At 43.3% G+C, this 14,459-nt stretch overlaps 1 protein-coding gene across 2 annotated transcripts in view; it reads left to right on the plus strand.

The window, feature by feature from the left end:
* SYK (spleen associated tyrosine kinase) overlaps positions 1-5,008 on the plus strand; it is a gene marked incomplete at both ends in the record, with an annotated part of 33,168 nt that extends 28,160 nt beyond the window's left edge. For both annotated transcript variants that reach the window (XM_079548737.1, XM_079548738.1), the window contains 3 exons: positions 316-456; positions 702-814; positions 4,936-5,008. In XM_079548737.1, the coding sequence (XP_079404863.1) occupies positions 316-456; positions 702-814; positions 4,936-5,008 (327 nt within the window). The remainder of the gene's footprint in view (positions 1-315; positions 457-701; positions 815-4,935) is intronic.
* Positions 5,009-14,459: the final 9,451 nt, after the last annotated feature.

The raw sequence follows: 14,459 nt of genomic DNA on the forward strand, positions 1-14,459 counted from the left end.
TGGTATCTCTTTTGTAAGAGTTGAAAAATCTTCATTTGACAGAGCTTAACAAACATGACGTTAGGTCCTTTAACTAAGCTTTGCTTTACCACAGCATTAATTCCAATGCTTTATTTGAGTTTGGGAGATTAGGAATAATTTTGTAATGGTATTGAAGAAGCTGTTGCCAATTTCTCTAAGGCAGACTATATCAGAAATGCTAGTATGAACACACGAAAATCCAAGTAAAATTGGCTTCTGTGAATATGAGTGTTGTTTACCACTTGCTACTGTCTCAAGTCTGCTTCTCTTATTTTCTGTTATTCCGTATTTTAGGCACAAAGTCACGGAAAATGGCCAGTCAAGTGGTATGCTCCAGAATGCATGAATTTCTACAAGTTTTCTAGCAAAAGTGATGTCTGGAGCTTTGGAGTTTTAATGTGGGAAGCATTCTCTTATGGGCAAAAGCCCTATAAAGTGAGTAATTCTTTCTGTCAGTTCTTTTAATATAAAAATGTAGAGCAAATTCAAACCATCACCTATTTTTTCCTGCGTGGAAGGGTTGCTATAGGTCAAATAAGGCTTTAGAACCCATCTGTTCTAACAGACAAGTCAAAGGACAGCCCCTAGTTCAACTCCAAACTTCTCTTTGTTTTATACTATACTAACATGTACTGTAATCATATGCAACTCAGAAGACTGCTCTGATCATCCTATTCCAGGGAATGAAAGGCGGCGAAGTTGCACAGATGATTGAAAGAGGAGAACGAATGGAACGTCCTGAAGCCTGTCCAGTGGAAGTCTATGACTTAATGAAATTATGTTGGACGTACAAGTGAGTGTGATCTCTTTCTTTTAATAGTGGTATATTTTAATCTACATGGTTGGAAGCTAGAAAGCATGAAATAAGAATATTTCAAAGCATATTGCATCAACTAGATTTCAGCTTACAAGCAATCTGAAAAGGAAGGAGTCAGTTGTGCTTTCAAAAGAGAACAATGTGAAGTAATGAGTATAGTACAGGAATCTGATTCTGCACAGATGATGTATTTTTTGCTTGAGCAAAAATATACAAAAAATTATGTATCATCAAAAACAATTTATTCCATCAAAAACAATTTACTCCACCAAAAAGTCAGTCTGACATATTTAGAAAAGTAAGTTTGAAATTAAGGAAACATTTTTCTTTCATTTCATTTTGATTTCCAGGACAGAAGTTTCAAAGTTCTGTTGTCACATTATTCATTCTATGTCTCAATTTTTCTTTTTTCTTTCAGTTTTTTTCTTTCCAGTTTTTCAGTTTTTCTTTTGATTTTCTCCCTGAGTCTCAACAGTAGTTCCCAGCTCATCCACACCAGTTGTCTTCCCCCACAGCTTGCCTTACGGCACTCAGGGACAGCCTGTTCTTGTGCCTTTACGATTTCCATCTTGAGGAGCATCCAGGCTTCCTGGGCCCCTTTACCCTGGAGAAGCGACTCCCAAGGGACCCGCGCTACAAGCGCCTTCTTGGAAGTTCAAGAAAGTAGTTTTGCTGGTCACTCTTTTGACATCCCCAAGAACGGAGAATTCTACAATTCCATGGTCGCTCTGCCCAAGACAGTCCCCAGCCTTCACTTCTCCCACCAGTCCTTCTCTGTTAGCAAAGACCAGGTCTAGTAGAGCACCACCGCTGGTAGGCTCTCCTGCCAATTGCGTAAGGAAGCTATCTTCCACACAGTGTAGAAACCTCCTGGACTGCTTCCTCTGTGCTGTGTTATATTTCCAACATATATCAGGGAAGTTGAAGTCTCCCATGAGAATAAGTGCTGGTGACCGTGTGACTTCCACGAGCTGCTCATAGAATGCTTTGTGCAATTCTTCATCCTGATTAGGCGGTCTGTAACAGACCCCCACCAAGATATCACCCCTACAGCCATCCCCCTGATCCTTACCCCAGACACTCAACTATATCATTCTCAACCCCAAGCTCTTCAACCTCGAAACAGTGTTTAATATAAAGGGCCACACCACCACCCTTCTTTCCTCGTCTATCCCTTCTGAAGAGCTTGTAGCCACCTATCACAGCACTCCAGTCATGTGAGTGGTCCCACCATGTTTCAGTAATAGCAACAAGGTCATAATTAGCCTGACTCACATTGCATCCAATTCTTCCTGCTTGTTGCTCATGCTGCGTGCATTGGTGTGGATGCACTTCACCCCCAGCTCAAGCATTGTTCCCCTAGGCTCATCTCTGGTGAGGCCTGTTTTGTCCCCTTCCCCTTTGTAGCTAATTTAAAGCTCTTTCAATAAGCCCTGCTAGCTCCTGTGCTAGTATTCATTGCCCTCTTTGAGATAGGTGGGTTCCACAGACAGACAGGCAGGGGCTGAGTAAACTGCCCCATGATCAAAGAACCCAAATTTCCTGGCTTGACACCAGCCTCCGACCCAATTATTCATTGCTCGTGCTTTCCAGTCCTGCTCAGTGTCCCTTACTGGCCCTGAAGGTGTAGAGCAGAAGATCACTTGAGCTCCAGATCCTTGAACTAAACGCCCTAAACGCCTCAAATCTTTTTTCATCATGCGTAGGCTTGTCTGAGCAATTTCATCTCTGCCCACCTGAACTACAAGCAATGGAAAATAATCAGATGACCTAACCAGCTGAGGGAGTTTCCTGGTTATGTCCCTGACCTGAGCCCCAGGAAGGCAGCACACTTCCTGATGGCCCTGACAGGTCAGGTCTGCGTATGGGGCCCTCTATTCCTCTGAGGAGGGAGTCACACACCACGACCACCCTTCTTTCTTTACTGTCAGAGGCAGTCTCAAGGCGTGGGGGTGACCACCTCACCCTAGGCTCTCTCCTAGGCAGATCCTCCATCCCTCTTCATTCACCTCCCCTTCAACTTCCAGCAACTGGAACCTGTTGCTTAAAGGAAGCTGGGGAAGTGGGCTAGGCAGGCGGGTGTCTCCTGTGACACCGAGCTGGGACTCTCTTCCAACCTTCCTCATCAGCCAGGTCTGTCCAATTGTGACAGGACCACCACCTTTCTGGGAGTATTTTCCCAGAATCCTTCCCTCTGGTAAGCCAGCAAGTTAGTCCACCAGTCAATCTCCTGCTCACACTCCCTGATGGCCCTAAGTCTTTGCACCTCATCTTTAAGTTCCACCACTAGGCTAAGTAGTCCACCTGCTCACACCTCACTCAGGTGGAGTCTCTGCCATTCTCCCTGGGCAGAAGTAGACTCAGGCACTCCCTGCAGCCAGAGACCTGAACAGTGACATTTCTCAGCAAGCTCTCTGTCTGGGTCACCATGGTCTTCTTAGAATAAGTCTGCTGTCTGATGGAGACCATGTTTCAGCCTGTGGTCTCAGAGACTGACAAGGAAAGCCAGTCTCTTGAGCAAGGAGGGACCAAAGCTTACAAGTCTCACCACTAGACCCACCTCCCACACGCACAGATGTAGCACCCTATGGGACGTGTGTGCTATGCTCACTTACTGAACCTTCAGTTTCCCAGTGAGCAGAAACAATGGTTATTCACCTGGTGTGTTCTGTAGGTGGAAACAAGCTCCCCAAAGCTATTTAAAGCTTATTATCAGGTGTGAAGGTTGAGGGCAGGTGTTTAAACTAATGCCGCTAATGTGCCAGCTCCACCCTGGTGACTCTGGAGCCTGCCCACAAGTTGCCAGCTCCCAGCACAAGTGCAGTGTTGATGCTAGCCTCAAAAATGCATTTAAAAAGCCTTAAAAAGAGCTTTTTGGTTGGACTTTTTACTCCACATCCCTTGCCAGTACAGACTTACCTGCTCAGAAGCTAGTCTCCGCAGCAACTGACTTAGATTGTGAGATTGAGTGTACTCTCAGCAACTTTGCAGTTGACACCAAGCTGAGTGGTGTGGTTGTTGCAGTGGAAGGGAGGGATACCATCCAGAGGGACCTGGACAGGGACCTGGCTTGAAAAGAGAGCACATGTGAACCTAATGAGGATCAACAAGCCAAATGCAGGGTGCTGCATCTAGGTCAGGAGAAATCCCAAACTGAAGTAAAGACTGGGAGTAGAACTCCTTTGTTGAAGTTGTCTTTAGCTGTAGAAAGGTTTCCATAAAGCAAAGAAAGTCCACTGTAATGTGGCCTACTCTTCCAATTCGCTATCTGGAGAATATGTGAATAATATGTTCATTAAAGATATTTAGGTTCCATTTCAAGAGTTACGTTATTTCCTTTCTAGAAAACTCTTGCTTTTTTCTTAATTTTATTACATCTAGTATTCTAGAAAGAACATGGAACCATTAAATTTCTGCCCTTTTTCTGTACTACAGTAAAGTAGTAGCAGTTGCAGAGTGAAACAGAATCACTTTCATTAAGTTTAGTAAAGGTACTCTAAAGGGTATTGTTTTTTATTTGTTTGTACTTGAATATCCCAAATATTTGAAAGGAAAAAAAACCTTAAAAAAAAAAAAAGTTCTGTTTACGCAGTGCAGCTATCTCAATATGTAACACATTATTGTCAGAACTTCTCATCAGCTTAGCCATATTCTTCCAAATCAAAACAGGTGAGATATAGAGGAAATCAAGACAGTACAGCTATGTAGTGTTTATAGAGGCTATTCTTAATGGCACAAAGCTTATCTGTATGATTGTAGAACTCATTATAAGGAAGCTAATGCATTATAAGTATTCTTTTCTCTAGATTGTTACTGAAGTAAATGAAGTAGCAAATTAATTGAGGCTGATTTACCATTTCCTATAATACCTTCCACAATCACAAAATAACTTTGATGACAATAAATCTACTGACTGAATGCTATGCAGTAATATTAACCTCCTGGTATTCATTTTGCAGCAGTGTTTTGGTAGCCTTTAAGTACTGTAACAGCCTCTAGGAGTTGTCACTGCTGTGAAGTGCCAGCTATTGCATGGCCCACATAACCTCTTCAGCTTTCTCAGTCCTTTGTGGTGATACTTTGTCATGTTTCCACAGTGTTGATGACCGACCAGGATTCGTTTCCGTGGAGTTGCGATTACGGAACTACTATTACGACATTGCCCACTAGCCATGTGAGCAGCAGCTTGCCTTTCTTCAGCAAAGAGAAGCAGTTCAGATTCTGAAACTAAGTGACCTATTTTTGTACTGTCACCCTCGCCATATACAGTTGAGACTAAGCTCTGTTTGTGAGGTTGCCTTTTTTTTTTTTTTTTGGCTTTTTTGCAGAATGTCAAGCTCCAAAGTGGAGCAGCACAACATAAGTGCAGATGCATAGACTTCCATTATGTTCCATTTTATTTACAGCTTTATTGTCTTTACATTCTTCTGTCATGTAAAACCTATTTAAAGTCTTTCAACCCTCTTCCTCTTACATATTTGAGTGCAGATGGGGATTTAATTTTTTGTTGTTAATATTCTTAGCTCTCAAATTGTGTTGTTCCAGCCTTCTCCCTGTTTGAGAAAGAATAGCATAAACATTTTTCACTGTAAAAAAAATTTACTGTGATAGTGTCAGTTACTTTGACATTGTGTTTGATTCTATCACCACTACTTTATAACCAAATTGTATTCTTCTTGTTAGTAACATTTGCAGTCAGGAGCTGGGAGATGTGAATTTCTAAAATGTAGAAAAATAAAAGGAATCATCAACTCCATTAGGTGTTACCATCTCCTCTCTTGTGGAATCCCCAAATGGGAATTACTTTATTAATGGTAAAACCAGGGAATTCAATGGCTTGGTCTCACCTTGGGACAAAAGACCAAAGCAATTAGTCTTCTAACCTGAAGTCCATCACTGCAGTTCCTGAAAAGACAATTATGCTTTGAAAATTGAAGGAGCAGCAACTTTCCTTCATGTTGTTTCAGCCTTCTCTAGATACATCTTTTACACTGTCTCTGGATATACCAAAGCTTCTTGTGTTGTATTTCAAGCAGAACCATATCTTTTTCCAAACCTTTCTTCAAAAGCATATGTGGTTATTCACCACAGCTTATAACTTCTGAAGCTCAATTTCACTCCCAGCTCAAGTATTTTGAAATAGGCTCATGGATATTCACTTTACTTTTGTCCTCTCCTAAATTCTAGCATTATTAATCATTGTGAACATCTCAGAAAAAGGTGTTTGTCTTACCATAGGTTTTGTGATGCGCCAAGCAGAGTTTCCAGTACTGTGTAGGTATAGCAGTGATAATACAAATTATGTAATCAACTTCAATTTTTACTTGTACGTATTTTTGTTCAATCTCATTTTAAATATTCTAGAAATCAAAATTTCTTCTCTGTGTTCCCCACAAGCAGCCATTTGACAGGCACCTGTGTATATTTCAGGAGTCTACTAGATACAGAGATTTTAGAGAAATATGAAAAGATTTAGAGTTAGATATACCTATTGCATACAGATGTTTGGAACATATGTTTTCAATTGTTATGTGAACAGGACATTCTTAGCAATGCAGTGATATTTTTGGGCAGTTACACTGAGAAGTGAAATTATATGAATAAAATACAGCTATAAAAATGTTGGATTTACTGTGAAGCAATGTATTTCTTGATACTAATTTTATGGTTTATTTTAAAATAAAAGCTAAGTGATTTTGGTAGTTTAACATTTGGGAATCCAGTGCAAGATACTTCAGAAAGTATATTCTACTGAAAGATACTGAGTGTAAAGGTCATGTTTTAAATGTGATTCAAACATGACTTACATTGATGATGGTTTCATTTTTTGATTTATTTTAACAAACATTTTTCTACTAGAACTGCTCGTGTAGCTGTTGCTTGTGATTATATATAGCTATTTTTTTAGCATTATCTCTGTTGCAGAGAAACTGTCAAGCTCTACATGTGCAATTGGAACATTCATGGGGATAACAGTTGCAAAACAGTTGCAGAAATCAAAACCAGTTGTACAGTGACTGACAGCACTATTTCCTTGCAATATATATGTGTGTTTAAGTTCTACCACATTCAAGAAAGCTAAAGAAAACTGGAGGAATAGTTCTTCCTTTTTCTTTGCAGCAAATGTCTCTTTCTAGGGTTACTTAATTGTTCTTAGCTTCACTATTCTGTAATTACATTAAGAATATGAAATATTGTGAAATAACTTTTAAAACTGAGATTAAATGCGTTGTTTTAGAAAATACATTGTTTTAACAAGAATGATTCAAATTTCTGAATTTGCTGCTGATGTGCAAAGCTTGTATACTTGCTGAATTGCTGTGATTGTTGTGCAACACTGAAGACTTCCTTTTTGGCACAGGGTGGTACCTGGCAGAACAGATAAATTAACTAATTCCCCAAAATCTTTAAAAATATGCATTGTTATTTTTGCACCTAACCCTTTCCAAAACACTGCTTTTCAATGATGTTGTGCTGGATCTGGGAAATTAGAGGTGTTGAGAGTCAGTGCACTACATCAGCTATCCAGGGATTTCTGCACCATGTCAGGTATCAGCTATGCAGGATTTAATGGTGCATTACACACATACACATGAAGACTCTCTTAGAAGTGGAGGCATCTGTTTTGGAGTTCTGAAATATATATTGGCTCAAAAAAGTGAGCTTCTGAGAAGGGTGTCTGCACAGGCAGCTGTACATGGCCCTGCCAGGAGATGGCAATACATGAATGCTTTTAGGCTGATGCATTTGCATGACTATTGCTGGCAGTCCATCCTGTCCTGGTTCTTGCTGTGTCAGTGCAGCACAGAATCAAAGAATCATAGAATCACAAGGTTGGAAACGACCTATAAGATCATCTAGTTAAACTGTCTCCTCATCACCATTGCCACCACAAGCACTAAAACACATCACGCAGCACGTCATCCAGATGCCTCTTGAACATTGCTGGGGTTGGCGACTCCACCACCTCCCTGGGCAGCCATTCCAGTGTCTGACCACTCTCTGAGAGAAATAGTTCTTCCTTATGCCTAATCTAAACCTCCTCTGATACAACTTGCAGCCATTACCCCGTGTCCTGCTCGTTGCCTGTGAGAAGAGGCCAAATCCCTCTTCACCACAACCTCCCTTCAGGAAGTTGTAGAGTGCAATGAGGTCTCCCCTGAGACTCCTCCAGACTGAACAATCCCAGCTCCCTCAGCTGCTCCTCAGAAGACTTGTGCTCCAGACCCCTCACCAGTTTTGTTGCCCTTCTCTGGACACGTTCCAGGGCTTCAATGTCTTTTTTGTAGTGAGGAGCCCAAAACTGAACACAGTACTTGAGGTGCAACCTCACCAGTGCTGAATACAGGGGATGATCACCTCCCTGCTCCTGCTGGTCACACCATTTCTAATGCAGGCCAGGATGCCGTTGGCCCTCTTGGCCACCTGGGCACACTGTCAGCTCATGTTCAGCCGAACACCAACCAACACCCCCAGGTCCTTCTCTTCTTCACAGTCATCCAGCCACTCATCCCCAAGCCTACAGCACTGCATGGGGTTGTTGAGGCCAGAGTGCAGGACCCGGCACTTGGCCTTGTTGAACCTCATCCCATTCACCTCAGCCCAGCAATCCAGCCTGCCTAAATCCCTCTGAAGGGCCTCCCTACCCTCAGGCAGATTGACACTACCTCCCAACATGGTGTCATCTGCAAACTTATTCAGTTTGTACACTCAATGCCTTCATCTAGGTCATCAATAAGGATATTAAACAAGATGGGCCCCAGTACCGACCCCTGGGGGACACCACTTGTAATGGGTCACCAGCTGGATTTAACTCCATTCACCACTACTCGTTGGGCATAGCCCTCTAGCCAGTTCCTTACCCAAAGAAGGGTAACCTGTCCAGGCCACAGGCAGCCGGTTTCCCCAGAAGAAGCCTGTGACAGACCATGTCAAAGGCTTTGTTGAAGTCTAGGAAGACTACATCAACAGACCTTCCCTCATCTACCAGTCTGGTCACCCAGTCATTAGAAGGAGATGAGGTTGGTCAAGCATGACCTGCCTTTTGTGAACCCATGCTGGCTGGGCCAGAGGAACTTGCTAATCTATTTATGGATTGATGCAAAGCAAAGCTCTGCATGAGTACAGTTTGTGAATGATTTATACTGTGAATGATTGGTTGTGGATATTAGCAAAGTATTTCTGACACCCTTTGTGATCCTTTTTCTGTATGTGATGCCGTAAATGGGAAATTGCAGTAACACACTACAGAATATATCCCAAAGGTGTGAGTGTGGCATGGACTGACAGAAGACTTAACAGGAATTAAATGGACACATACTGAAGATCAAATATAACATTGTCTAAGGCCACACAAGAATATTTCACATATTTTTTTAAAGGAAAAAGGCTGTAGCTGTGTTGAATACAAGGGATATTAAATCAGCAATTAAAATTAGCAGCTTTACATTTCATGAGGACAAAACCATTGTAAATCATGAAGAAAATTGTTGACGAGTAGCTTGCTAGCCAAAGGGGCTGTGGGCCCCTCGAGTTAGCTGTATGAGCAGAACAAGGTGGGAGGCTGTAAAGACAAGATGGAAAAATACTAGTATGTTCTTTGCAAGGACACCATGTCCTTGAGGCCCGAAGTAAACAACCAAGGAGGATCTTGGGTAGGAGGTAAAGAAGTATTTGTGGGGGGCGCCGCAGAGATAGTTACTAAGGCATGAAAGCATGCGCAACCAATCATCTTTGTGGGTTAGGGGTTGTTATGGGGTTGTTAACCAATCAGTTTGTGCCAAGTTTGCTAAAGTGGTTATAACTACAGACTTTTGTTTACAATAAAGTTGGAGTTTTCTGATGCACTCATATCGAGTTTCTGTCATCACTCCCTGCACGTCTGCACTAGCGAATTGACTAAATTCTGGGACCAGCCCTGCCGTTCCACGGCAAGTGGTACCCAAACAGGGACCAGGATTGAAAGTTGGCATGTTCGTGAAGCACGTATCGGACAAAGAGCACTGATGAAGCACATCAGGGGGCAGAGGCGCCTAGACCAACCGAAAAGCGGTCTGCACGGTCCAGAGGGCAACTGCGGGATGTAGACGCAGGATTCTCCATGTTTGGGCACTGTCAGCAGTGGGACGTGGAATTGCAGTGCACCATTGTATGGGAACTGCTGAGTCAGAGCTTGAAACTCTGATTGATCACCTCAGGCGAGCAATGAGTCAACCAGAGGAGCACAGGTGAAGGCACTTCACCTGTGCTGCCAGAAAGGGTGGAGCCAGGCTCCACCCCTCCTAGACGTATTTAAGACCTGCTACCATTGGGGAAGGATCTCTTCTGGAGATTACCTCTGCTGGTGTTTCGTGAGTGGGCCCAGGATAGGGGTAAGCCTTCTATTTATTCTCTTTTGTTATCATAGTCTGCTTTGTCGAACACTCTTGTTTATTTCATAATAATAGCATCTTAATATTCATTGATTGTACACTTGGTGAGCCAGGCAGGCCAAATATACTAAAATTTACACCATGTCTTTTCTTTGGAATTTCTATAAATGGGTCAAGGGGGAGAACAATACTCCTCTAGAGAAAATGATTCCAGGGCAGATCCAGGATTTGTGGGATCTCCCTATTACTAGCTAGCGGGGTCCCTTATGCGTTATGGGCAGTATCTCTGCATATCGCATGGCAGATTACTTTCAGGGACTTAGCAAGGATGTACTGATCACTAAAGAAGGACAACTGGCTGCCTCTGCAGTGGCATGGCCACTATTAAGTGCCTTAAATCATGCGGAAATAAGAAATAATACTTTAGAGAATGGAAACCAACTTTTGAAAGACTGAATTGAAAAACTAGAGCAAGAACTTGGCGTATTAAAAGGGAAGAAGCCAATTCTACATCTTCCAATAGGCCAAATTCGTAACGTTTCAATAAACAATGACCAGACTTCTGAATCAATAGACTTGGTTGATTAGGAAAATAAAGAGTCTAAGTTAGATCTTGAATATCCGATTCTGACCGATTGACTAGATGTCCATCCTATCATAACTCAGAAAACAAAAAAAGTACAGGACAGACCAGCAGGGGTGCCGCCTGATCAGTGGCACCCTGCCCAAACTCATTTGCATGTACCGGCCTGGCCATACACGGCAACAGAATTGATGGATTTAGTTTGGCAGAATGGCCAGGATTTAGTTTGAATTTAGATTTTGGCAGAAGCCTAGAGAAAGTGTGCCAGCTTGGTTATTAAGACTGTGGGATTCTCGGGCAGAAAGTGTTTTGGTGAATGGCCTGGAAATAGCCAAGTTGGCCACCATGACTGTCCATCCTGCTCTCAGGCAGAGGTTATATGCTGGTTATCAATATCTTGATGAAAACCATTCCATAATAGAATGGTTAATGGCTGCTTGCTGTATGGTATTGCTGAATAAATCTGATATACTGCTACATACAGGAATGTGGTCCTCCATGGAGGACCTTCAGAATTATACCTGTGAACTGGGCGTAAGGGAAGCTATCTATGAAGACACATTTGATGGCCCTGATATGGTCAGATTTTCAGCAATGATGAGAGACTTGATTTTACAGCAAGCTCCCTCTCATCTCTATGGTACCCTAGTCTCTGTATTAAATCCTCTGGTGGCCTCAGAAGCTGTAGTTAGCAGGCTGCCCAGTTAGTGGCCGACCTGGGAGAAACAGAACGCCTGTGGACTAGGCGCAATGTTCGGATGTTGGAAGAAGCAGAGGTCCTACCGGTAATTAAAACCAAAATGCAGGTTACTCAAGCTACTGAATCGGGACCCGTAAGAGTCTCCTGAAAACAAATGTTTAATGATTTAATTTGGGCTGGGGTCCAATTTGCTAAGATTGACCGCCAGCCCAACCATGTCCTTCTCCAGCTCTGGAGACAACTAAAGGACAATCAAAAATTTCAAAACTACCCTAAGAAATCAAGTGTAAGGCTCATAGAAAGAGTACCAACAAAGACATGGAACCTAGAAGATTTCGTTGTTCCAAATGGGAAGAAAAAAAAAAAAAAAGCCACCTCAGGTGTCTCGGGTCACAGTGCCTGAGCCACCGGAAGCAAAAGAATTGGCCCTTGCATAGTTCATGGCGTGACAAGGGATGTTAGTCCCCCTAGGGCCTCCAGATGGGACCAGAGGCCCTATACAGAATTAACAATTTACTGGTCCCGAAAAAATATTCAGAGAGTTATGGCGTTAGTGGACACTGGAGCAAAAACATCAATTATCTACGGAGACCTGACGAAATTTGATGGGGACAGAGTGGTGATTGGTGGTTTTGGGGGACAGACTATTCCTGTCACCCAAGCATGATTAAAACTGGGAGTTGGGCATCTCCCACCCCGAGAGTACAAGCTGTCTATTGCCGCAGTCCAAGAATACATCCTGGGCATAGATATTCTATGAGGTCTGGCTCTCCAGACAACAGTGGGAGAGTTCAGACTTTGACAGAGATGTATCACTATCTGGGCGGTGCGGGCAATATTAAGAGGCCATGCGAAACATGGGCCTGTTTGCCTGCCGAAACCACGCCAGATTACTAATGTCAGACAGTAGAGACTCCCGGGTGGGCAAGATGAAATATGGAGAACGGTGCAGGAATTAGAAAAAGTGAGCATTATAAGACCTGCACACAGCCCATATAACTCCCCCATATGGCCAGTGCGAAAGTTGGATGGCACATGGAGAATGACAGTGTACTACAGAGAATTAAATAACATTAACAATAACATTGAAGCAGCTGCAAGAGTTTCTAGGTATATTGGGTTACTGGTATTCCTTCATACCTCACCTAGCGCAGCTGCTAAGGCCACTGTAGAGACTCACAAAAAAGGGGCAGCTATGGGACTGGGGGAAAACCAAACAGGATGCTTTCCAACAAGCAAAACTTGCAGTTAAACAAGCCCAGGCATTGGGTATATTTGATCCTACCCTCCCAGCTGAGTTGGATGTTCATGTTACTCAAGACAGCTTCAGCTGGGGCCTGTGGCAATGCCAGAGTTCTGTTTGGACCCCCATTTGTTTTTGGTTTCAGGTCTGGCATGGAGCAGAAGAAAGATACGGTATGATTGAAAAACAGTTATTGGTTGCCTATTCGGCATTACAGGCAGTAGAGCCAATAATTCAAACAGTTGAAGTTATAGTCAAGACCCCTCTGCAGATTCAGAGGTGGATGAAAGATCTGGCCCACCTTCCTAAGACAGGGGTGGCCCAAGCACAAACAGTGGCATGATGGGTCACCTACCTCAGCCAAAGGAGTAGTCTGTCTTCATCACCCTTAAAAGAAGCTCCAGAAGATCTCCCAGTCCCTGCAGGGGTGGATGAAAAGACTGTATGAAACCCTGCTGCACATGAATGAAAGACCTTGAGATGGCAGACCCAGTGCCCTGAGAATATTGCAGATGACATGGGCCACCCCACTTAGGGTCTGAATTACAGGCACTGATCATCAGGTAAGACCCCAGATTGGCAACGAAAATAATATTCTGCTCCCTGCCCCTGAGAATTTAGATCCAGGTACCCATAAAATAAAATGGCCCTGGAAGGTGCAGGTAGGACCCAAGTGGTGTGGCCTACTTGCACCTTGGGGAAGATTGTTGGAGGTGGGAGGCTCAGTAGTGCCTCCAGTAACAGATACATAGCCTACTGATATTGTGGTCAACACTGCGATCTTCATTGCTGAAGGGACCCCCATCATGTCCCTGTGGCAGATCAGGGCACCTCCTTTGGTGCCTGATATCCTTATGCAGCCGCAGACATCCGGCCAGAAGGTGTGGTACAGGCGGCCAGGACGTGCCCCAGTACAAGGGAAAGTGTTGACCCAGGATAGAAATAGGGCCTGTATCTTGCCCTGGAGAGCTGACCTTCCCCTCGTGGTACCTCTGAAACATCTGTATTACTCCCCGTGAGTCTGTTAGCCTTCAGGATCACCAGAAGGAACAAAACGCCATCAAGCGTTCCAGTGTTGCGGTCAGATCTTGTGCAACACCTGGTGATGGTCTGCATGGGACTGATGGAACATAGAATGGACCTGCACCTCAGGACCTCATGCCTCCAGTCACATCATCAAGCACTGGCTCATAAAAGAATACGAACATTCACTGATCATCACACGTCTTGAATTGTACCAACACGCGTCGTGATAAAATTGTATAAGCGTCGCAATATAGCAGATCTCTGTATTAGGGGAAGCTTACCCTTTAGTTAACCTGATCATTGGTTCACACCGTGAAGGGGTGGAGTATATGGGAACTGCTGAATCACGACCTGAACCTCTGATTGATCACCTGAGGTGAGCCATGAGTCAGCCAGAGGGGCACAGGTGAATTCCTGCTGGAAGGGGTGGAGCCAGGACCTATTATTTAAGACCTCCTGACCTATTTAAGAGCTGGCTACCAGTGGGGAAGGATCTCTTCTGGAGATTGCCTCTGCTGGTGTTTTGTGAGTGAGCCCAGGATAGGGGTAAGCCTTCTATTTATTCTCTTTTGTTATCATAGTCTGCTTTGTCAAACTCTCTTGTTTATTTCATAATTATAACAATTTTTTTTATAAAATAAAAAAAAAAAAAAAAACCAACCACATGATTCCTGACAACCACAGTGAAGAAAAATATA

This window comes from Tetrao urogallus, assembly GCF_951394365.1.
Source record: "Tetrao urogallus genome assembly, chromosome: Z".
Taxonomy (NCBI): domain Eukaryota; kingdom Metazoa; phylum Chordata; class Aves; order Galliformes; family Phasianidae; genus Tetrao; species Tetrao urogallus.